The following is a 25,460-nucleotide window of genomic DNA, read 5'->3' as shown; positions in this document are numbered from 1 at the left end:
ATGGTTTGGAGAGCAGGCCTTCTATTCAGCATACTGCTAGCTACAGCCACACACACCCTGTCTGCCAGCTTCCCAGAGGATAGTATACCCCTGGACATTGTCGACGCACACTGTGAGTACACACACACACACACACACACACACAGACATACTGCACACACATGCACGCACGCTTGCACGCACTCTGTTGTCATGAATTATGTGTCCCATTGTCCTGCATGTATCAGTGAAGTGTATTGATGGTGTACTGTAAGGTCTTCATGGTAATGTAATGTGCTGACTGATCAGACATTGTATGCCCCCGTATAAAATCAATCCTGTCCATCGTCAGCTCAGGCATTAACTAGATTCCCTTCCTCTGTGATGTACACAGGGAATACAAAGACTGCTGAGCTGGCCTACCGTAACTCTCACAAACACACACACACACACACACACACACAGAGTCTTGTACAACTAACCTTGTAGGGACATACAATTCAGTCCCATTCAAAATCCTATTTTCCCTAAACCTAACCCTAGCTCCTAACCCTAAACCTAATTCTAACCTTAACCCTAAACCCCCTTAGAAATAGCATTTGACCTTGTTGGTCAAAAAACATTCTGTGTACTATACTTGTGGGGACTTCTGGTCCCCACAAGTATAGTTAAACATGTCCACACACACACACACCACCGTGCTGTATCAGCAGCCTGCATTACATTACTGAAAGATTTCTATAAAGCTGTAACACACGACATGTTTACGCTTAATCAATAACCTGATTGCTAGTGTGTGGCCCTCTGAGAAACAGAGAAGTGTGTGTGTGTGTGTGTAGCACTCTGAAAGCTTACGTGTGTGTGTGTGTGTGTGTGTGATCTCTGACTAACGTGTGTGTATGTGTATTTCAGTCTCGCGGCAGTACCCAGTGTTCCGAGGTCGTCTGTCGGGGAACGAGTCACAGCACAGACTGGACTTCCAACTGATGACCAAGATACAGGATACACTGTTCATCGCTGGCAGAGACCAGGTGTATCTAGTGAGTCTCCGAGAATCCTACAGGAATGAGATCATTCCCTACAGGGTAAGTCTGTCTAACCACAAGTTAATCACAGAGTTACACACAATTCCTCTGTAGAAAACACTACCTCATCAATCACACAATTAACAGGCTATAAATGAGAGTGGAAATGGGTCTTTCTAAAATAATGGGGCCAATGTGTGACATTGGGATCAACATTTCAAAATGGTTTCATGCAGTTCCTCATGTGTAAATAGATTGGATGCATGCATGGCCATTTTTCTGTAGCCTATGTGGCTTACGCAGGGATACATAATAAAGCCATGAATAGCGGTAGCTTTAATCTCACCATTTGAATCTCACCATCGCTGTTTTTATAATGAGAAAGTGACCAAAAACCAGGTTCCTTTTTTAATGGAAGAATTTGTATGGGAAGCTAACAGATGTTGTCGTTTACATTTTAGTCATTTAACAGGCGCTCTTATCCAGAGCGACTTACAGTAGTGAGTTCATACATTTTCATACTTTTCTTGTACTGGTCCCCCGTGGGAATCGAACCCACAACCCTGGTGCTGCAAGCGCCATGCTCTACCAACTGAGCCTCATAATAACCGCACATGGTTTTTCCACAACAGAGTAGAGCAACACCCTTCAATTGAAGCGGCGGGAAACAAATGAAAGTGACCACATCTCTCACAAAAACGGATCAAAATGAAATCACAGATAATTATAAGGGAGCAGGAGAACTTATAAATTGGCTACAATAATTACAAGTACTTTTCAAGCACCAGATTGAGGAAATGTCTGATTTTCAAGGTAGGCCTATTCCAGGTCTTGAATTTCTGAGCTCCAAATTCAAGTTCAAGTAGGTTACTTCAAGCCCCTTGTATTGTTTAAAATTGCAGGTATAACATGGAAAACAAAATGTATTTGTCATGTTATTTCATTACCAGATCCTACTGTGAATGTCATTTGTTGTCATTATATCCGGAATAATGAATAGGAATAGCGTTAGGTGTTGCGCACAGTAGACTCAGTGTCCAATCCGCGGCACAAAAACATATGAAAACATGAACTCATTATCTTTAATGTTTTCTTTGTTAAAATCTAATGAGACCCTGCTGTAAATCAAGCAGATAACAACAGGTGATCAACATCAATTCACTAGGGATATTAGATCCAACGTGGATCCAGGAACAACTGTCTTCACCGGTGTAACAAATGAGACACCAAAATATTCTTGACATTTCTCGCAAACACCTGTTTTCCAGCACTTGGGCTCTTGTTGCATCGCATGCGCTATCACAACAGATGTTCGTTCATCACTTGACGAAAATTCCTTCCTGGATCAGATGATGTAAGACAATATCACGGCGTAACTAATCAACTGGACACCGAATGCGCATCCAACAAGTATTATGCATAATTATTGAAGAACCACGTTAATGACAGTATCAATTTAGGTTTTAAGTATCAAGGTAAGGTGACTCTTTCGGTTAGAAGCATTCGATTTTGCAATCGCATACATCATTTGGGATTTGTGTGCCCATAAAAACTGTTTTCAACACGTAACATAAGGAGACACGAAATGTTACGTAGTTACACTGCATTTCTGAGATCACTATACAAAAAAACTGTCCAACAGCTAGATCCAGGATTCTTACAGGGTTAAAGTTCAATGTCTAATTTAACAGATTCATGCTTAATATATGATATAACGACACTTACACTGCCATAAATGCAAGGACAGAAAAGTAATGTTTTATGTCACATGATTTTGGACAGATCCGTCAAGACGCCAACCATGATAAAGGGTTAAACAGGTTTTAAATCAACTTGTGAATTTGATTGAATATAGCTATGATCCCCCCCTTATATCTTCATGTAATGACATGAAAGAAAATGGGCAGATTATTATCAATGACTTATCAACAACTGTAACAAGTTGTCCAGTGTAGGAAATCCCATATACTAAAGTGTATGTGTGTGCTTGCCTGAATGTGCATGCCACAATGTGTGTGTGTTTCTAAATGTGTGTGTGTGTGTGTGTGTGTGTGTGTGTTCATGTTTACAGAAGTTAACATGGAGGTCAGGCGAGGCAGACAGAAAGAACTGTGCCATGAAGGGGAAACACAGAGTAAGACTTTACTATACTTATTATTATACTATGTTTCTATAATTACTATACACTGCCTTTCTACTGTCTACTATAGACTCTCTCTACCCTTGGCTTTACCTCTCACCTCATAATGTCTTATCATTATAGCTACTGGCTATAGCTACCATTTCAATTACTGGCTATACCTACCATTATAGATAAATGGGTTTAGCAGGCATCCTTGTAATATTATCTCTCTCTCTCTCTCTCTCTCTCTCTCTCTCTCTCTCTCTCTCTCTCTCTCTCTCTCTCTCTCTCTCTCTCTCTCGCTCTCGCTCTCGCTCTCTCGCTCTCTCTCTCTCGCTCTCTCTCCCTTCCCATCTCTTTCCCTTCCCATCTCTCTCTCTCTCTTCCCATCTCTCTCTCCCTTCCCATCTCTCTCTCTCTCTCTCTCTCTCGCTATCTCTCTCTCTCGCTCTCGCTATCTCTCTCTCGCTCTCTCTCTCGCTCTCTCTCTCCCTTCCCATCTCTCTCTCTCTCTCCCTTCCCATCTCTCTCCCTCCCCCTCTCTTTCTCCTCCAGGATGAGTGTCATAACTACATCAAGGTTCTGGTTCCCAGAAATGATGACCTGGTGTTCATCTGTGGAACTAATGGCTTCAACCCCATGTGCCGATACTACAGGGTAAGACAACAGCAGAGTGTGTGTGTGTGAGAAACGTTCTCTCTCCCTCCTGCTCTGCCTCGATAAGCACCAATTGTTTACTATGCAGTCTGTGTGTCTTTGTTAACGACGCGTGTGTCTTTGTGTGTAGCTGGATAACCTGGAGTTTGACGGGGAGGAAATCAGCGGACTGGCACGATGCCCGTTCGACGCCAAGCAGACCAACGTCGCTCTGTTCGCTGGTATGACCACATACACACACACACACACACACACATACTGTGGCCATAGCAACTAGGGTTCATAAGGTGCCACATTGTCAGTGTGTAAACAAACAGTTTGAACTAGGGTGCTAGATCGACATGTCCAGTATGACAGAATGCAATGTGTTTGTCTGACCTGTGTGTGTGTGTTGTTTCAGATGGGAAGCTGTACTCGGCGACGGTTGCTGACTTCCTGGCGAGCGACGCAGTGATCTACCGTAGTATGGGTGACGGCTCGGCCCTCAGGACCATCAAATACGACTCCAAATGGCTGAAAGGTAAACACAGCAGTGTGTGTGTGTGTGTGTGTGTGTGGTGGCAGCCGTCTCTGTCCATGTCCCTGTCCTGTGAAGACGTCCTGTAGCTCTACTCTGTCAGACTATCTAGGTCAACTCTGTCACACACAGCTGTTACAGGAACACTGAAATATTCAGGATGGAGGGAGAGAGGGAAATAGGGAGAGAGAAAGAGAAGTGGGGAAGGAGGGAGAGGGGAGGAGAACAGAGAGAGAGGGAGAAATGGTTTGGAGAGAGACAGAGAGAGTCTGAAGGGAGGACAGAGATAGTTATGTATAGAAAGAGGTACAAGTAGAAATGGAGGGAGAGACAAAAGAGACGTGACAATGTAAAACCTCTGTCCCCTCTCTCTTCCAGAGCCCCATTTCCTGCATGCAGTGGATTATGGGAACTACGTCTACTTCTTCTACAGAGAGATCGCAGCGGAACACAACAACCTGGGCAAGGTAAGACGCACACACATACGTACACACGCAAACACGCACACATATGTGCACACACAGTTTACTAGACAACATTGTGTATTATAAATATGTATTTATTATAAATAGTAAACACTATATTACCAGACAACAGATAGTGTTGTAGAAAAGTGCTGAGTACAACAGAAGGTAGTGACTGAACTGTAGGTCAAACTACTTTACATGTAAACCCTTTACCCATGGAGAGGATTCACACACACACACACACACACACACACACCCTTGGTGGTAATGGATGTTTTCTGCAGCTATTAGTATGATTTAGCCGCCGCGGGCCTCAGATTTACCCATGATGCATCATTCAGAGAATGGGCGGCCAGGCTGAAACCGCGGGCTGATAAATATTTTAGCGCTAGTAATGCTGGCGTGTGTGTTTGTGTATGTCCCTGTGTGTGCGTGGCGTACGTGTGTGTGTGTCAATGCTGATGGGCCTGGGATGACACCTGGGCAGATGGAGCTTTGCACTGGTCAATTATTAAAGCTGTTTCTGCTGACTGCTTCACACACTTAATTTAAACCACAATACTCACCCAGAGCTCTAGCCCTAGTCCCCCACAGCCCAACAGTCCAACACCGAGCTCTACCCATAGTCCCCCACAACCCTGTCCTATAGCCCAGCCCTGGACTTCTACCCTAGACTTCTACCCTAGACTTCTACCCTAGACTTCTACCCTAGACTTCTACCCTAGACTTCTACCCTAGACTTCTACCCTAGACTTCTACCCTAGACTTCTACCCTAGACTTCTACTCTTAGACGTCTACCTGGTCCTAGCCTCATTTACCGCAACACGGTAAAACCTATAACTCTCCTCCTAGCCTCTATCATATAGCCCAGTCCCAGTCCTATAGCCCAGCCCCTATCATATAGTCCAGTCCTATAGCCCAACCTCTATCATATAGCCCAGTCCCAGTCCTATAGCCCAGCCTCTATCATATAGCCCAGTCCCAGTCCTATAGCCCAGCCCCTATCATATAGTCCAGTCCTATAGCCCAGCCTCTATCATATAGTCCAGTCCTATAGCCCAACCTCTATCATATAGCCCAGTCCCAGTCCTATAGCCCAGCCTCTATCATATAGCCCAGTCCCAGTCCTATAGCCCAGCCCCTATCATATAGCCCAGTCCTATAGCCCAGCCTCTGTCATATAGTCCAGTCCTATAGCCCAGCCTCTATCATATAGTCTAGTCCTATAGCCCAGCCTCTATCATATAGCCCAGTCCTATAGCCCAGCCTCTATCATATAGTCCACTCCTATAGCCCAACCCCTATCATATAGTCCAGTCCTATAGCCCAACCCCTATCATATAGTCCAGTCCTATAGCCCAGCCCCTATCATATAGCCCAGTCCTATAGCCCAGCCCCTATCATATAGTCCAGTCCTATAGCCCAGCCCCTATCATATAGCCCAGCCCCTATCATATAGTCCAGTCCTATAGCCCAGCCCCTATCATATAGTCTAGTCCTATAGCCCAGCCCCTATCATATAGTCCAGTCCTATAGCCCAGCCCCTATCATATAGGCCAGTCCTATAGCCCAGCCCCTATCATATAGTCCAGTCCTATAGCCCAGCCCCTATCATATAGCCCAGCCCCTATCATATAGTCCAGTCCTATAGCCCAGCCCCTATCATATAGTCCAGTCCTATAGCCCAACCTCTATCATATAGTCCAGTCCTATAGCCCAGCCTCTATCATATAGCCCAGTCCCAGTCCTATAGCCCAGCCCCTATCATATAGTCCAGTCCTATAGCCCAGCCCCTATCATATAGCCCACTCCTATAGCCCAGCCCCTATCATATAGCCCACTCCTATAGCCCAGCCTCTATCATATAGTCCAGTCCTATAGCCCAGCCCCTATCATATAGTCCAGTCCTATAGCCCAGCCCCTATCATATAGTCCAGTCCTATAGCCCAGCCCCTATCATATAGCCCAGTCCCAGTCCTATAGCCCAGCCCCTATCATATAGTCCAGTCCTATAGCCCAGCCCCTATCATATAGTCCAGTCCTATAGCCCAGCCTCTATCATATAGTCCAGTCCTATAGCCCAGCCCCTATCATATAGTCCACTCCTATCATATAGTCCAGTCCTATAGCCCAGACTCTATCATATAGCCCAGTCCTATAGCCCAGCCCCTATCATATAGCCCCATCCTATAGCCCAGCCCCTATCATATAGTCCAGTCCTATAGCCCAGCCCCTATCATATAGTCCAGTCCTATAGCCCAGCCCCTATCATATAGTCCAGTCCTATAGCCCAACCCCTATCATATAGTCCAGTCCTATAGCCCAGCCCCTATCATATAGTCCAGTCCTATAGCCCAGCCCCTATCATATATTCTAGTCCTATAGCCCAGCCCCTATCATATAGTCCAGTCCTATAGCCCAACCCCTATCATATAGTCTAGTCCTATAGCCCAACCCCTATCATATAGTCTAGTCCTATAGCCCAGCCCCTATCATATAGTCCAGTCCTATAGCCCAGCCCCTATCATATAGTCCAGTGCTATAGCCCAACCTCTATCATATAGTCCAGTCCTATAGCCCAGCCCCTATCATATAGTCCAGTCCTATAGCCCAGCCTCTATCATATAGTCCAGTCCTATAGCCCAACCTCTATCATATAGTCCAGTCCTATAGCCCAGCCCCTATCATATAGTCCAGTCCTATAGCCCAGCCTCTATCATATAGTCCAGTCCTATAGCCCAGCCCCTATCATATAGTCCAGTCCTATAGCCCAGCCCCTATCATATAGCCCAGTCCTATAGCCCAGCCCCTATCATATAGTCCAGTCCTATAGCCCAGCCCCTATCATATAGTCCAGTCCTATAGCCCAGCCCCTATCATATAGTCCAGTCCTATAGCCCAGCCCCTATCATATAGTCCAGTCCTATAGCCCAGCCCCTATCATATAGTCCAGTCCTATAGCCCAACCTCTATCATATAGTCCAGTCCTATAGCCCAGCCCCTATCATATAGTCCAGTCCTATAGCCCAGCCTCTATCATATAGTCCAGTCCTATAGCCCAGCCCCTATCATATAGTCCAGTCCTATAGCCCAGCCTCTATCATATAGTCCAGTCCTATAGCCCAACCTCTATCATATAGCCCAGTCCTATAGCCCAGCCCCTATCATATAGTCCAGTCCTATAGCCCAACCCCTATCATATAGTCCAGTCCTATAGCCCAACCCCTATCATATAGCCCAGTCCTATAGCCCAGCCCCTATCATATAGCCCAGCCCCTATCATATAGTCCAGTCCTATAGCCCAACCCCTATCATATAGTCCAGTCCTATAGCCCAACCCCTATCATATAGCCCAGTCCTATAGCCCAGCCCCTATCATATAGCCCAGCCCCTATCATATAGCCCACTCCTATAGCCCAGCTCTTTCCTAGTTCTAGGTTAATCAGACTGGGTCAAGAGGTGTGTGTGAATCAGGTTTAGGGTCAAGAGGTGTGTGTGAATCAGGTTTAGGGTCAAGAGGTGTGTGTGAATCAGGTTTAGGGTCAAGAGGTGTGTGTGAATCAGGTTTAGGGTCAAGAGTTGTGTGTGTGTGTGTGAGGCGTTTGTTCAATCGGAGCGCTTCAAACAAATGTCCTCTCTGACACAAGGTCCTGGATAAGCGTCAGTGTGCGTCACACTGTGAGGCCACCGGATGAGGAAGATGTATTATTTAGAGGGTGGAAGTGTTTTAGTGATGTTGATTCCAGAGTCTCACTTTTTCTCATCTCTCCCTCCCCTGCTCCCCCTTTCCTCTCCAGGCGGTCTACTCCAGAGTGGCTCGTATCTGTAAGAACGACGTAGGCGGGTCCCAGCGTGTGTTGGAGAAACACTGGACGTCCTTCGTCAAGGCCAGACTCAACTGTTCTGTTCCCGGAGAATCCTTCTTCTACTTCGATGTTCTACAGTCCATCACTGACATCATCAACATCAACGGAGTTCCTTCTGTGGTGGGAGTCTTCACTACACAGATGAACAGGTAAGGATGGACACACTGAGAGTGTATCCCAAATGGCACCCTGTTCTCTTTATAGTGCACTACTTTTGACTAGGGAGCATAGGGCTCTGGTCAAAAGTGGTGCACTCTATGGGGAATAGGTGCCATCTTGGATACACTCTTTGTAATATTGGTGTAATAGATGTGTTGTTATTGTGAATCTCTTGGGGGGGGGGGGGGGTTCTCCATATCTAGTTAATAGTAGTTGTGTAACAGTGTGTGGTTGTGTTCCTCTCTTCAGTATCCCAGGGTCTGCAGTGTGTGCGTTCTCCATGGATGACATAGAGAAGGTGTTCAGAGGACGATTTAAAGAACAGAAAACACCTGACTCTGTCTGGACCGCCTTCCCAGAGGAGAGACTGCCCAAACCCAGGTATGTACCTGTACCTTTACCCTAACCCAGGTATGTACTGTACCTGTACCTTTACCCTAACCCAAACCCAGGTATGTACCTGTACCTTTACCCTAACCCAGGTATGTACCTTTACCCTAACCCAAACCCAGGTATGTACCTGTACCCTAACCCAGGTATGTACCTTTACCCTAACCATAACCCAAAACCAGGTATGTCAGTCTCAAGTTTCAAGCCAGGTATGTCAGTCTCTAACCCAATCCCAGGTACTATACCTACAGTATGTCAGTGTCTAACCCTACCTCTAACCCTAACCCAGTATGTCTCAGTAAGTGTATGTCAGTCTGCACAACAACAGGTACATGACCCCTCCCTTCAGTTTATGATGCCAGGCTGTGCAGAGCTTTATTGTCACTATATCCTTGAGTTTAGGTCTCATTGAGATAAACCCTCTTTAACAAGAGAGACATGGTCTATGACCGCACACACACACACACACACACACACACACACACACACACACACACACACACACACACACACAGCTGGTGGTTATTAGCAGTAAATAATTAATCTAGATAATTAGACACGTTGCATATTTAACCTGCATACGGCCATTCACACACACACGTAGCTCAGCTCTCTGGCCCCACAAAAAGTCCACAGAGCTGCTCATTATCGTGGTAAATAATTAACAAACATCTGATTATAGTCCTCTATTATCACTTCATGTTTACAATGATACAGCAGCACGTCTCTTTGTTGACCTGACAGGCTTCTGCTCCTCTCTCATTCCCTAACCCCTCTCCTCAGTTAAATTCAATAGAGTAAACTTTATTAGTCCCTACAGGGTGATGGTAGCTGGGCTCATGTGTGACCTGTGTTGACCTTTGACCCCTCTCTGACCCCTATGTCTCCAGGCCAGGCTGCTGTGCGGGTCATGGCCAGGCTGAGTCCTATAAGACCACTATAGAGTTCCCTGATGAGACTCTCCTCTTCATCAAGTCCCACCCCCTCATGGACGCCTCCGTGCCTAACATAGGAGACGAGCCCTGGTTCACCAAGACACGCGTCAGGTAAGGACACACAAACACACACACACCATAAGAGTTGCTTGAGTGATCGGAATTCCCGGGTTACCGTAAGACAAACACACCATTCTACTGTAAGGACAAGCATTTGGTTTCATACACTCAACAAAAACAAGTAAAAATGCACATTTGTAGATCAACAGGAGGGCCTTTAAATACCGGCTTGATAATTCCTACTGAAGTCTGACTGTACTCCTGTCTTGTCCCTGTCTCTCTAGGTACAGGCTGACAGCCCTGGCGGTGGACAACGCGGCTGGTCCCCATGGTAACTACACGGTGCTGTTCATTGGTTCAGAGGCGGGCGTGGTGCTGAAGGTTCTAGCCAAGACTTCCCCTCTGTCCTTCGACGACAGCATCCATTTGGAGGAGATTGACCTGTTCAACAGAGCCAAGTACGGAACACTCACTACACGTTTCTCACTGTCTCTCTCTCTTAGTCTCTGTCTCTCACTGTCTCTTTCTTAGTCTCTGTCTCTCACTGTCTCTCTCTCTTAGTCTCTGTCTCTCACTGTCTCTCTCTCTTAGTCTCTGTCTCTCACTGTCTCTCTATCTTAGTCTCTGTCTCTCACTGTCTCTCTCTCTTAGTCTCTGTCTTTCACTGTCTCTCTCTCTTAGTCTCTGTCTCTCACTGTCTCTCTCTTACTCTTTGCGTCTCTCTCTTAGTCTCTGTCTTTCTCTTTTTTTGGTCTCTTATCTCTCACTCTGTGTTTTCTTTCTCTTTCCCTCTGTGTGCCTCTCAATGTCTCTCTGTTTGTCTCTCACCGTCTCAGTCTCTCCTCTCTCTTCCTCTCTCTCTCGCTCTCCTCCTCTGTCTCTCTCTCTCTGTCTTCCTCTGTCTCTCTCTCTCTCTCCTTTGTCTTCCTCTGTCTCTCTCTCTCTGTCTCCATCTTCCTCTGTCTCTCTCTCTCCTCTGTCTAACTCTCTCTCCTCTGTCTTCCCCTGTCTCTCTCTCTCTCTCCATCTTCCTCTGTCTCTCTCTCTCCTCTGTCTTCCTCTGTCTCTCTCTCTGTCTCCATCTTCCTCTGTCTCTCTCTCTCTCCTCTGTCTTCCTCTGTCTCTCTCTCTCCTCTGTCTTCCTCTCAGTCTCTCGTTCTCTCCTGTCAGTAAGGGTATCAGGGCTAAACAGTGCCACTGTGATTACATCTGGAGAGTGAAACAGTAGACAGGCCTATCTGATAAACAACTGTTCAAGTAACCTGTAATCTGATTTCTGACTCTCCTCTCCATCTCCCCCCTCCACCACCCTCCCTTTCTCGCTCTCCCCTACTCCCTCTCCTCTCCCAACCCCTCTCCTCCCATTCTTCTTTTCTCTCTGTCTCCCAGGTGTCTGTCTAACAGTGAGGATGACAGGCGTATTTTGTCGCTCCATGTTGACAGAGACACACACAGTGTGTACGTAGCTTTCTCCAGCTGTGTGGTTCGCATGCCTCTCAGCCGCTGTGAGCGACACACTAACTGCCACAAGTGAGTCACCACACTGACACACACTCGTGCACTCAGACTCAGACTCACACACACATTCAGAAACGTGCACACACTCCACTCAAAGGTTACTTTATGCTGTGCCTGGTCACAGATTTGTAGGTTTATTGATGTGTTTTTCTTTATCTACATGTTATAAACATTGAGAACACCTGCAGCACACTGGTTAATATACAGCCAGACAGAGGTTAACTGGTGCTGCCTATTTAACCCTGTATGGTGAACTGTATATTTACAGATATATGTTAACCCTGTGTTGTGTTTCTCCCCTAGGTCTTGTATAGCATCCAGGGACCCATATTGTGGCTGGATGCCTCATGGAGCCTGTGAGAGGATCCTGCCTGGAGTTCTGTGAGTACCAAGTATTACAATACTAAATAGTATGGATACTCAGGGCTCTAAAGTGTGACCAATTTGGTCGCATATGCAACAAACATTTTTGCTGTGCGACCTGGAGTTTTTAATTTGGGATCACCAGTGCGACCAAAACAAATCCAATATTTGTTTTTTAATTCATTTTAATAATAATGTTTGTAATGATAAGGCTTCGCTGTACTGTTGTTTCCTGAGCGCAGATTAGTTAGCATCATGCTTGCACCATTAATACAGCGAAAACTGCTTGTTTTTAGCCCAAACAGTTCAAAAGGTTTGACCCATATTACTGGCAAAACGTTTTTTTCTTCCGGTCATGGATTGGCGGCCGCATTTTACATTCATAAACCATGTCGCGGGCCGTTCTAAAACTACTCGCGGGCCGCATTTGTTTTACACCTTGTTCAGTCATGTTTGTTAGCTCATTAGCTAGCTAGCTAACAACCTGCTAACTTTACCTGTATATCCAAACATAGAAAGGGATAGCTTCTTCAGGGAATCAATGATCAATGAATGAATGGCACAATAAATTGCACAAGCATTTCTCTAGACCCGCAATAACACCTCCTAAATATGTGTATGCGACCAATAAAATGTTATATGATTTGAATGAGATGTCTTGCATGTCATCATCACAAACACTCTTAAAGAGACAGTGTACAATTTTCAATGTAATGCATCTCAATACGAAAATAGTGCTTTTACATAATGTAGAAACCTTATATTCCACAAAATGACTTTTTCATTTCAATGACAGGTATTTGTATCAACATTTTAGGTTTTTATAATAAACAAATGTATTTGCAGGGCACAACATGGGCTTCAGAAGTAGCTAGACTTCATATAGGCTACATCTCAATCCATTTAAAAGGAAATGTTGATGTTAGAGGGGTTTTGTTCTCTGCTCTAATCTCTCTCTCTCTCTCTCTCTCTCTCTCTCTCTCTCTCTCTCTCTCTCTCTCTCTCAGGTCTGGTTATGAGCAGGATGTAGAGTTTGGGAACACGGTTCAACTGGGAGACTGCCATGGTGAGCCCCTCCCATTCATACCAATCCAGCTCTTTCTCTCTCTCTCTCCCTGTCACACACCATCAGTCTGCACAACCAACCAGTAACACACTACCACTAACACCAGTAACAACACCATACCAACACACCAATCAGTAACCCTCCCTACATGGTTCTATGTTCAATATTAACACACACATCTACTGTACATCCACATACTGTACACACCAGGCCACCTGTTACTAATGCTACCTACCTGGAGGGAAGAAACATAGACGTGCTCTACCAGTAGCAGTAGCAGTACTAAGACAGTGCTGCTATAGGAGACACACCAGGCTGAACCATAGAACTAGAACAGGGGATAGAGGCCATACATACCTGTCTCTACTCCAGTCTAGACAAGACTGGGAGCAACAGGCCTACTCAGCCTTTAGCTTTTTATCATTTGATTAAGAAGAACTACAGTCTTAGTTATCAGGGCCTTCTTTTGTTTTGGGACTTTACTTTAGGGTTCCTTTATACTGATTTCTTGTTCCTCTAATTGTTTTAGTGTTTTTGGCCACTACATCAGCGCCAGATCACAAATCATTTGGTGACCCGACCTCTGGTTAGTTGGATCTTTTACTCCGCTGGTTTCTTTCTTTCCTTGAGTTCAGCTTCTCCGAACCCCTCTCTCCTTCCTTCCTTCAACGCTACTCACTCTTCATCTTCTTAACACACCTCATCTTCAACACCTTTTTATCTTCACTTTCATCATCATCACAACAAACAACAACATCACTGGGTCACGTCAGAGATCTCCATCTCACCGCTGCACTGACTCACTTCCTCACTTCTTCTTCCTCACGCATCACTTCCTGTTTACTTCCTGCATGCTCACTCGGCCCCTCCCTCTTCTGACGTCATCACTGCTATGACATCATCGCTGCTGTGTACCAGAGACCTTCCTAAGACAACTCTCACCCTTTTCCCCTTTCAAACTGTATCCTGTCTCAACAAAATGAATCTTACAATTGTATTTCTATTACTGTTTATGATAAATAAAATAGCTCTTGAATCAGAAAATATGTATTATTTTTTTCAAACAGCATTATCATAAAACATAAAACCTATTATGTTGTGTAAACTAACCCATACGTGCGTACACATACCAACCCATGCCTACTAACCAGGATGTAAGCTAACAGCCTGCTGGCCTCATGTCTACACACCGTGTTAACACTTTGTTTGTCACCACAGACATGGAGTTGTCATCTACGTCAGTCACAGACCAGCCCAGTGGGCCAATACACCCCCCAGTACCCCCAGTACTCACCCCCACCCTGAGCCCCCATCCTGGGCTTGGTCCCGGGGAAGGGCCTGGGTTGGGGCCTGGGGCTGGTTCTCCAGATCTGTATGGCTCAGGGTTTGTGCAGCAGGATGACCCGGCCACCTCCCATTCACTAGAGTCACTCCCAGGGGGCCTAGAGGGTAAGGCCTAGCAGAGAGAGAGAGAACTGCTGCTACCATGCTGTATGGAACCCTGACTGTCCCATAGCTGCTACACCATACACACACATACTCATACATACAGACACACTTCATACACACACACACAGGGGCAGTATTCACACAGACACAGGGGCAGTATTCACACACACACAGTGGCAGGTATTTGAGATTACCATCAGCTGATATAGCAGATTACATTTTTCTTTCTCTGATTTTGTTATGATTTATATTTCATCCAACTTCATGTATTTTGATTTATTCATTGGTTTATTGTCATGATTATAATGATTTTCTACATGGTGAAAATATTTTCTCCCATATTAAACAATTATTTCAAATCTTATCTTCAAACCTTCTGTACTTCTATATTCTTTCTTCAGACTCTTTTCTTTGACCCTCGTTTCTCTCTCTGCCAGTAGACCCTATAACCCTGGCTGGTACAGTTTAAGGTTAACCCTGTTCCTGGGTGTAAAGGGTTAACCCTGGGAGTTAGGAGTTAGAGCATGTCCCAGGCCTGTCCATTAACCCCTCCTGCTCCAGGACATCTCTCTGTCTCTCTCCTGCTCTGTGGATGACTAACTCTTCCATGTCTGTGGTTACTAACAAAGCTGCAGTCTAGAAACAGAACAGCCTCACCAAGGACAAACTACAATCCTCTTCCCTTTGACAACGCTGGAGAGTCAATGGTTCATTGTCTTTCTGATATTGGGAGAACAAGTCTATCTCTGTCCTAGTTAGGAATGCACTAACCCTCCTTTTTATCTGGACAAATGTTTGACATTTGGTAGGAAAAAAGCAACACTTCAATTCTTCCTCTTCAAACTAACATACCACTACTTCTTCTAGATTGGCTTACATCACCGGACTGGTTGTGGGATCCTAACAATTTTCACCATGTATTTACAATTTAAGAATGACGAGAGTGGAAGCCAATCTGAATGGTTTTGGTAACGTTAAAATCCCTGTTGGATAGCGGACAGAATACCTTTAAGGGGAAAAGCAGAGAAACCATGCATGACTGAGTGTCCACAAACACACACAGACTCACCTGCTATAGAGGTGTGGTGTAGAGCTATGATTGGCTGTGTCGGGGTGTTCGTTAACCAATGGGGTGTGTGACTTCAGGTGTGTGGGAGATCCAGGCGGGAGAAGCCAATCAGATGGTCCACATGAATATCCTGATCAGCTGTGTGTTGGCTGCCTTCCTCCTGGGGGCGCTAGTGGCAGGCCTGGTGGTCTTCTGCTACAGAGACTCCTTCCTCCGCCACAAGCCCCGGCACGCCCACAAAGACGCAGAGTCAGCCCCCTCCTGCAGCGACTCCACCGGATCCTTCGCTAAACTCAACGGGCTCTTCGACAGTCCTGTCAAGGTAACCTGGAGACCTGAATACAGAGTGCAATTTAAGAGTCAACACATTATTCAGTAACAGAGTGTTACTGATTGACATTGTCTTGTGTCTTATGTAGATAGATAGAAGCAGAGTGCGAATTACACTGTGACATTCGGGAGTGGGGGTGGTCTCTACTTTTTTTTTGGGCTTAATAATAAAGACATCATTTTAGGGTAAAAAATGAACTACCTTTTAATGTGGCATGAACACAACCAGTCATTATGCTTTCATCTGATTGTCAAACAAATCACTTCAAAATGTAGGCTACCTGTGCATGTTCGTCCACTCCACCATTCATTTTTCCGATAGGGGATTTTAGAAACACTTAAAATAAGGGCTTTGTTTCGTGTAGGCTTACCCTGGTGTGACGTTTTGATAACCGTATAAATCTCTCTAGGACAAGGTGATTTTTATCAATATAGTTGCCTGTATTTATCCCCCCAAAATGAAACGCTAATTAGCTGCTAATGTGGCTATCATAAAGAACTACAAATGCCATGATGATCTGGACGAGACTGCCGAATAGAGGCAAAGGTAAGAATCTCTGGATTAACTATCTAATGTTAGCTAAATGTAGCAATGAATAAATTGGCTACATTTCTTTAAATTGACAATTCTGTAAACTGTCTTGTGCACGTTTTAAATTGACACAATACCTGTTAGCAAAGGTGTCAGCTAGAGATGATGTGCAGGAGCTTGCAGGGATTTGTAGTCTTGCATGATGTCTATGTTTATGCTAATTAGCGTTTTAGAATGTAAGAGTAAATAGAGCCGAATATATTGATAAAAGTCACCTTGTCTGAGAGAGATTTACATGGATATCAAAATGTCACGCCAGGGTAAGCCTACACAAAACACAGCCCTTACTTTAACATTTACGTCATTTAGCAGACGCTCTTATCCAGAGCACTTACAGTTAGTGAGTGCATATATTTTCATACTGGCCCCCCGTGGGAAACGATCCCACAACCCTGGCGTTGCAAGCGCCATGCTCTACCAACTGAGCTACATCCCTGCCGGCCTTTCCCTCCCGTACCCTGGACGACGCTGGGCCAATTTGTGCGCCGCCCCATGGGTCTCTCGGTCGCGGCCGGCTACGACAGAGCCTGGATTCGAACCAGGATCTCTAGTGGCACAGCTAGCACTGCGATGCAGTGCCTTAGACCACTGCGCCACTCGGGAGACACGTGTTTCTAAAATCCCCTATGGGAAAAATGAATGGTGGAAAAACGATTGGAACCATTTCCCTGTATGACCGCTAGGTTTTATGGGTATTAAGCCTCCTGTAGCTCAGTTGGTAGAGCATGGCGCTTGCAACGCCAGGATTGTGGGTTCGATTCCCACGGGGGGCCAGTATGAAAAATGTATGCACTCACTAACTGTAAGTCGCTCTGGATAAGAGCGTCTGTAAAATGTAGGTACATTTATGACATCTCCACTGTGGGGCTCTATTAACATGAACTTCAAATAGGACTACCGTTAGCCAGTGATGTAGTGGTAAAACAATTGGTGGGTAAACTCTGATTGCCGGTCGCAGAGAAAAAAGTTACGCACCCTATCCTTTCAATGCATTTTTCTGAAAAAGGAGGATAAACTGCGTTTAGTTGCATTTACCCTCCACTAGGCCTATGCCTACCCTCTCAGCCGAGGCCATTTTACACACATGAACACACACAGAACAGGTAGCCTACATTCAATATAATACACAAGTTGAATCAAAACATGGTTACACCATAGTTCATGAGTTGTCCATAATTCAAGACATGAATGCTTGGAGTCTTCACAGATCGTGTGAAATAAACCACAACCTTTCCTTCCTTACATTTAATGACATTTATGACCGTGCTATTTGTAATTCTTCAGCATTTAACAATTGATTTAGAACATTGAACTTAAACCCTGTACTATTCCTGGATCTTGGAGATCTCTGAAAAAGCACTGTAAGTGTAACCATGGCTACGTAAATTGTCATTATCCAAAATAATGTAGTCCTATGCCATTGCCAAATCGAATGCTTCTAAAGACTCTACTATAGGCCTACTGTCATTCATGTTGGCTGGATTGGATGCGCATTGGTGTTTAGCTGTAGGCTAGTTGTCTAGTGATATTGGAGACAATCATCAGTGGATCCAGGCAAGAAAACAAATATTGATAGAAAATAATCAAGCTAAATAAATGGTCTACTTGTGGTCACGGACGGCACAGAGACCACCAAACCTAAACAGCTGACTGACAAAAGCAAACAATGATGAATGAACAGATACATTTAATGCATTGGAATAAAGGCTATTTTTATCAAGGGCACATGGCAAACACATGGCGAAAATGAGCAAGTACAAAGAAAAATCTATGCGTTTAAAGGAGCTCAGCTGAGGCTGAAATTCAGCACTACTGAGTGGACAGTGCTGTGGACAGGGAGACGGTTTGTGCAGCCACAGAGAAATAAATTGTTTAAACCACGACAGAGAGTTGGGGGTGTTCGATTAATTTGTAAACTTTTATTTTCATATTTACCACTGTAAAACATATTTACCACTGCATTTTAAACAAATAGGAGAATGGTAAATTAGCATTATTTAGAGACCCCCCCCCCCCCCAAAGTTGGACTTTTGTTTCATTTAGGGGAGCTAATGTCTCATTCATGGTAGCTGAGCCCCCCCTGGCTCCCCTGTAATTCACACCTGGATAGAACATTTACAGTGCCTTCGGAAAGTATTCAGACCCCTTGGCTTTTACCACATTTTGTTAGGTTACAGCCTTATTCTAAAATCGATTACATCGTTTTTTTCCCTCATCAATCTATGCACAATACCCCATAATGACAAAGAAAAAAAAGGGTTTTTAGAAATGGTTGCTTATTTATTAAAAATAAAAAACTTAAATATAACATTTACATAAGTATTCAGACCCTTTACTCATATACTTTGTTGAAGCACATTTGGCAGCGATTACAGCCTCAAGTCTTCTTGCGTATGACGCTACAAGCTTGGCACACCTGTATTTGGGGAGTTTCTCCCATTCTTCTCTGCAGATCCTCTCAAGCTCTGTCAGGTTGGATGGGGAGTGTCGCTGCACAGCTATTTTCAGGCCTCTCCAGAGATGTTCGATCAGGTTTAAGTCCGGGCTCTGGCTGGGCCACTCAAGGACATTCAGAGACTTTTCCTATGCCACTCCTGCGTTGTCTTGGCTGTGTGCTTAGGGTCGTTGTCCTGTTGGAAGGTGAACCTTCACCCCAGTCTGAGGTCCTGAGAGCTCTGGAGCAGGTTTTCATCAAGGATCTCTCTGTACTTTGCTCCGTTCATCTTTCCCTCGATCCTGACTAGTCTCCCAGTCCCTGCCGCTGAAAAACATCCCCACAGCATGATTCTGCCACCACCATGCTTCTCCGTAGGGATGGTGACAGGTTTCCTCCAGACGTGACGCTTGGCATTCAGGCCAAAGAGTTCAATTTTGGTTTCATCAGACCAGAGAATCTTGTTTCTCATGGTCTGAGAGTCTTTAGGTGCCTTTTGGCAAACTCCAAGCGGGCTGTCATGTGCCTTTTACTGAGGAGTGGCTTCCGTCTGGCCACTCTACCATAAAGGCCTGATTGGTGGAGTGCTGCAGAGATAGTTGTCCTTCTGGAAGGTTCTCCCATCTCCACATAGGAACTCTAGAGCTCTGTCAGAGTGACCATCGGGTTCTTGGTCACCTCCCTGATCAAGGACCTTCACCCCCGATTGCTCAGTTTGGCCAGGCGGCCAGCTCTAGTAAGAGTCTTGGTGGTTCCAAACTTCTTCCATTTAAGAATGATGGAGGCCACTGTGTTCTTGGGGACCTTCCATGCTGCAGAAATGTTTTGGTACCCTTCCCCAGATCTGTGCCTCGACACAATCCTGTCTCGGTGCTCTACGGACAATTCCTTCGACCTCATGGCTTGGATTTTTGCTCTGACATGCACTGTCAACTGTGGGATCTTATATAGACAGGTGTGTGCCTTTCCAAATCATGTCCAATCAATTGAATTTACCACAGGTAAATTTACCACAGACTCCAATCAAGTTGTAGAAACATCTCAAGAATGATCAATGGAAACAATGCACCTGAGCTCAATTTCAAGTCTCATAGCAAAGGGTCTGAATACTTATGTAAATAAGGTTTTTCTGTTTTTAATTTGTAACTGTCTAAAAACCTGTTTTCACTTTGTTATTGTGTGTAGATTGCTGAGGATTTTATTTTATTTTATCAATTTTAGAATAAGGCTGTAACGTAACAAAATGTGGAAAAAGTAAAGGGGTCTGAATACTTTCCGAAGGCACTGTATGTATATATGTATGTATGTACGGTATGTGTTGGCTGGAGGAACCAAATGAACAAAGCCCTCTCTTCTGTCTTCCTGTCCTGTCTTGTCTCCAGGAGTACCAGCCAGGTCTGGACTGTCCCAAGCTGTACACCAACCTGCTGAGCAGTGGTAAGGACCTGACGCCTAATGGAGACACCAAGACCATGATCCTTCGGGACGGCTGTCAGCCCCCCGAGCTGGCCGCCCTGCCCACCCCCGAGTCTACCCCTGTGCTGCAGCAGAAAGGCCTGCAGCCAATCAGGAACCAGTGGGAGCGAGCCAATCACCACGGGAAGATCAATGGATCCAGGAAGAGCTCCAACTCTACCTCCTCCTCCATCGCCAAGAGTCCCCAATTCCACCCCAGTTCCTCCCCCCCTCCTCACCCCCAGCCACACCCCCACCCTGCGCTGGGACACCCCCACATCCCTAGCGCCGTCGTCCTTCCCAACGCCACGCACGAATACCGCAGTGGTTACCATGGAAACCCAGCCGATGACGTCACGCCGCCTCGCACCCTGGACAGGAAGCCTCAGAACATGGAACACCTGCAGGCCACGCCCCCTCATTCTAAAGGAAGCAGGAAGGAGCAGAAGAGGTCACTGGATGCCAGGAACACTCTGAACGACTTGCTGAAACACCTGAACGATGCTAACACGGCTAATGCTAGCTCTAAGGCTATCCTCCAGGAGGGGGCCGGCTCAGCGCCCCGACCCAGCAGGCAACACCTGATGCTGGAGCCTCTAGGGGACATCACGGAGGTTCCCCCCAAGGTCCCCAGCCGAGAGGCCTCTCTCTACTCCCCCTCCTCCTCCTCCTCCTTGCCCAGGCACAGCCCCACCAAGAGGGTGGACGTCCCCCTACCTTCCACCCCCAGCTCCCCCACAGGCAGCCTGGGTATGGGAGGAAGCATGAGCGGCACCCTGGAGAGGAGGTACGGCTCTCATCACAGGAGCTCCTCCCACAGACACTCCCTCACCTCCACCTCTCCTAACGGGGTCAGTATGGGGGTGTCGTTGTCCCGCCAACACAGTATGAACAGAGGGGGGTACATGCCCCCCACCCCTCCCTCCAGACTGGACTCCCAGGGGGGGCTCCACTCCCCCCATCAACACCCCCACCCCCCCTCCCTGTCCCGCCAGAGCAGCTACAGTGGGCACTGCTCGCTCCCCCGCCAGGGGCTTAAACGGACACCGTCCCTAAAGCCTGACGTCCCCCCTAAACCCAACGCCTTCACCCCACAGACTCCTCAGATGAGGGTGGTCAACAAGTACAGCTACTAGGACACTATAGACACTATGGAGTGTACTACCAAGTGTACTAACTGGGACAGGGCAGGGCCTCTACTGAGTGTGCTCTAGGGCCAGACTAGTTGTGAGAAGACTTAGGGAGGGAGTAGGACCGGGTGTGTGTGTGTGTTGGGGTGTGTTCCCCATGGAATGATAGGCACATTCATTCTTTCACTCTAAAAAGGGAATATCACACCAGTGGCGAAAAATGTGACGTGGAGTTCTGTGTCTTGTCTTGTGGCTCCATGTTTCTCTCCATCTCACAACACACTGGTCTGTCTCCTCTAACCCTGACCCTGACTCACTAACCCCAGCCCAGCCCCAGGACATAAGGCAGGGTGGGGGTAGATGGGGTGTCTGTGGCTCTCCAGTATGTGTAGGGGTCCTGTAGGGGACTAGTGTGGCCCCCAGTGTGTAGCCTGGCCCTATGACCCAGACTGTGGACGGTACGAGGTCTAACTCAGAGAACTACTTGAAGAATGGGTCTGATGTCTCACTGTCACTGAGCACTGTCTGTCTGTCTGTCTGTCTGTGTCACAAATGGCACCCTATTCCCTTTGTTGTGAACTACTTTTGACCACGACCCATAGGACTGGTTGAACCTAGTGCACTATACGGGGAATAAGGGTGCCATTTGGGGGACACCCTCTGTCTTCCCATAAATGTGAACTGGACTGAACTGAACAAGGAGAGGAATACGATATAAATGTTTGTATCTTATCTGTCTGACTGATGGGGGAGAGCAGAGAAGAGACACAGTAAACATAGTGTCCCTTTAGAGGTGTTTCACTAAACTATAACGACTGGGGAGGAAGGAAGGAAGGAAGGAAGGAAGGAAGGAAGGAAGGAAGGAAGGAAGGAAGGAAGGAAGGAAGGAAGGAAGGAAGGAAGGAAGGAAGGAAGGAAGGAAGGAAGGAAGGAAGGAAGGCAGGCAACAGAGAACATCAGTGTGTGTCAGTTGGAGGGCAAAACCCAATGTACAGTGAACACATACACACACACTTTGTTTGGGGAGGTGAAAGGCTTGGCTGCCTACGTACCCTAACAGGGACCCTCTGTAACTCACTGGGATATCTACTAAACACGTTTGCTGCTATTGGTTTATGATGAGTAATGTATATTGCTATTGGTTTATGATGAGTAATGTATATTGCTATTGGTTTATGATGAGTACTGTATGCTGTGTGTATTTTGTCCTCTTATGCGTCTGTATTCTACAGCTGCCGTTGTCTCCTGACGTGTGTGTGTGTGTGTGTGTGTGTGTGTGTGTGTACAGACCATGCAATTCAGTCCTCCACCATGTCAATGCACTGTTAGAAGAGGCTCCACTGACATCAGAGTCCTGTATCTCTCTGTTACTGAAATAGCACATAACACACTCCACTTCTCCTGTCACATACAGATACAGACTGGCTTTAGTTTGGTGGCAATTGCAGAGACCTTTCCTCCAGTCTTTCAATGTAGCAGAGTGGTATTTAGAAACATTTCATCCAACCCACTTCAACATGCTGGTGTTGTTTTGGTTTGGTTTTCACATGTTCTTTATTTTATTCAGAAATGAAAGATGTAAACATTTTATGCAACACCAATGGGTTTTGTTCTGTGAGGTTGAAATGGCGTTTGTAACATTGTCTGTCTGTCTGTCTGTCTGTCTGTCTGTCTGTCTGTCTGTCTGTCTGTCTCACCTGTCTCACCTGCCAACTGCATGTCTGTCACTAGTGTTAGTCTCTGTGCTCCTGTGGGAGTTCACACACTGCTCTCTGTGTGGTAGTTGCCCCAAGGTACAGATGCAGGATCAGCTTGCCCTCTCTCAAACCTAATCTTAACCATTTAGAGGGTAAACCCATAACTGATCTTAGATCAGTGTCTAGGGGAAACTTTGGCTCTCTGGTGGCCATTTTGGTTCCAGAGGCAGTGTTGTGTGTGTGCAGTTTCCCAGTGAGTGACAAGTGTACAATCACACCAACATCTACCAATGTGTCCTACCAAGTCATGCTGGTAATGACAAGATACTGTACATATTATAAATATGAGTATACATATTTTTAGGCCAGTTAAGCCCAATCTGTGCATCGTGTGCCTTATTCAACGAATTATCGATATACAGTAATATTGAGAAAAAAAAGTGATTTGGTCTTGAATGTCATTGTTGTTACAATATAGCCTAAGCAACTCTGATTATTTGAATTCAGCGTGAAATTTGGGTTTTTATTTATCTACCAAACTGCAGTTATTTCGATTCTAGAACTAAGAGCCGGTTTATTCACCAACATTCCAATACAGAATGCAGGCTGAAGCAAAGCATGCTGGGATTACAGTATCCGTATATGACCTCATGAAGAAGAAGGCTGCTGATAGACCAAGCTGAGGTTCCATGCAGTGAATGTAATATAATGGCATGGGGATGTAGACTGACTCTTCTAAACGCTTTGCTTTGAAACACTCCGCTCAACATGGCACGATACAGCCACTATACAGTAAACAGTCAATACAGTACTCAATAAAACATCCAACCCAGTATTAAGGTAAACACTCCGGGTAATTATTATAGATCTAATGTCTTAATAAACTGTTACATTAGAGTGAGCAGTGGTCATGTGACAGGGACATGATGTAAAACAGGATAATGTTTTTAATCTTTAAAAAAAGATTTGGGTACGATCTTACATTGTGAATGAGGTTCATGATTTGGGTACGTTTACTTTATTTTGGGAATGAATTTGTCTGCCTGTTTGGAACCCGAAGCCACATTTTGTTTAAAAGAGATGATTGTATTAATTAAAGTCTTGGCTATCAGTCATCCTCTGCTAACCGGTGTTGGGCTTAGAGAGACACACACATGCAGGAACACACACACACACACACCTCTGTTCCTTTCCTCCAGACAGACGGGCTGTGCTCTAATGTCTTGTACATTGCCATATTGACCTGTGTCTCTGTGTTGCAGTGTCAGTCTAAAGCCTTTCTACCCTCCTGTCTATCTATGCTCTCCCTGTGCAGATGAACCAGACTCGTTGACATTACCTTTCTAATACTGTTCTGATTGGACAGTAGACATCCTGATGTTTGTAGATATGTTGTAAAGTTGGAACTGTGAATGTGTACATAATGATGGTCTTTTGTTTCAGGACTTTTTGTTGAATTTCTTTTTAACACGGCATGTATAGTTGAAATAAAATATTACTGCACAGAATTCTGATTCTGAGAGATATCCTTGTTTTTTTATGGTTCTCGGGAAGACAGCGGATTAGACCAGTGACTCTCTAATCCAGTTAGTGAGCACAAGATGCAGCAATCACTGAACTCACTATAGAAGTCAGATATCAACATACTGTTCATGTTCAACTGTAGTGATTTAGCAAAGCCACTCCTCAAGCTTTTGTTTTATTAGAGTTTCATGAGGGAAATCTTAACTGGGACACTAATGCCTGTATTTATCCTAAAGGGTTCCTTCTTCAACATATCCCACAGCAGAAGAACAGGCTATTGGCCTCCATGCACCACTGCTATCATCACAAACCACTAGCTAACATCAAACACTATTTACACCTCTACTAAACAATGTCCTGTTTTCCTCTGGCACTGAATGCGCTACATATCTACAGTTACACATGTAGGACAATGTTGTTTCAGAAATAGAAATTCAAAGCGTGGATGGAGATTTGTTAAGATTTGGTGTTGCTAGCCAGTTTCTGCTTAGGGTTGCCAAGAAGTCTTTGTTGTCTTGCCAATGGTATAGTGTTGTTGTCTTGCCAATGGTATAGTGTTGTTGTCTTGCCAATGGTATAGTGTTGTTGTCTTGCCAATGGTATAGTGTTGTTGTCTTGCCAACGGTATAGTGTTGTTGTCTTGCCAATGGTATAG

The 25,460-nt window shown here is 45.5% G+C and overlaps 1 protein-coding gene across 3 annotated transcripts; it reads left to right on the top strand.

Moving 5' to 3' along the window:
- LOC311125442 (semaphorin-6D-like) lies at nt 1-21,649 on the top strand (the record flags this gene model as incomplete). 3 transcript variants are annotated; one of them, XM_084199491.1, is made up of 18 exons in its annotated part: nt 1-112; nt 892-1,064; nt 3,076-3,138; nt 3,682-3,783; nt 3,914-4,004; nt 4,184-4,303; nt 4,679-4,767; nt 8,566-8,783; nt 9,043-9,174; nt 10,074-10,229; nt 10,463-10,636; nt 11,568-11,708; nt 12,000-12,077; nt 13,067-13,125; nt 13,655-13,711; nt 14,344-14,574; nt 15,721-15,965; nt 20,382-21,649. In XM_084199491.1, the coding sequence occupies 18 exons, from the start codon at nt 1-3 to the stop codon at nt 21,588-21,590; spliced, it is 3,450 nt and encodes a 1,149-aa protein (XP_084055617.1). In that variant the 3' UTR covers nt 21,591-21,649. The 3 variants fall into 3 exon arrangements, with proteins under 3 accessions (XP_084055617.1, XP_084055618.1, XP_084055619.1); XM_084199492.1 differs by having other exon boundaries at nt 15,721-15,989; nt 20,391-21,649; XM_084199493.1 differs by lacking the exon at nt 14,344-14,574.
- Nucleotides 21,650-25,460: the final 3,811 nt, after the last annotated feature.

This window comes from Coregonus lavaretus (genome assembly GCF_964263955.1).
Source record: "Coregonus lavaretus genome assembly, contig: HAP1_SCAFFOLD_783, whole genome shotgun sequence".
Taxonomy (NCBI): Eukaryota; Metazoa; Chordata; class Actinopteri; order Salmoniformes; family Salmonidae; genus Coregonus; species Coregonus lavaretus.
This window is presented reverse-complemented; position numbering and strand designations above follow the sequence as displayed.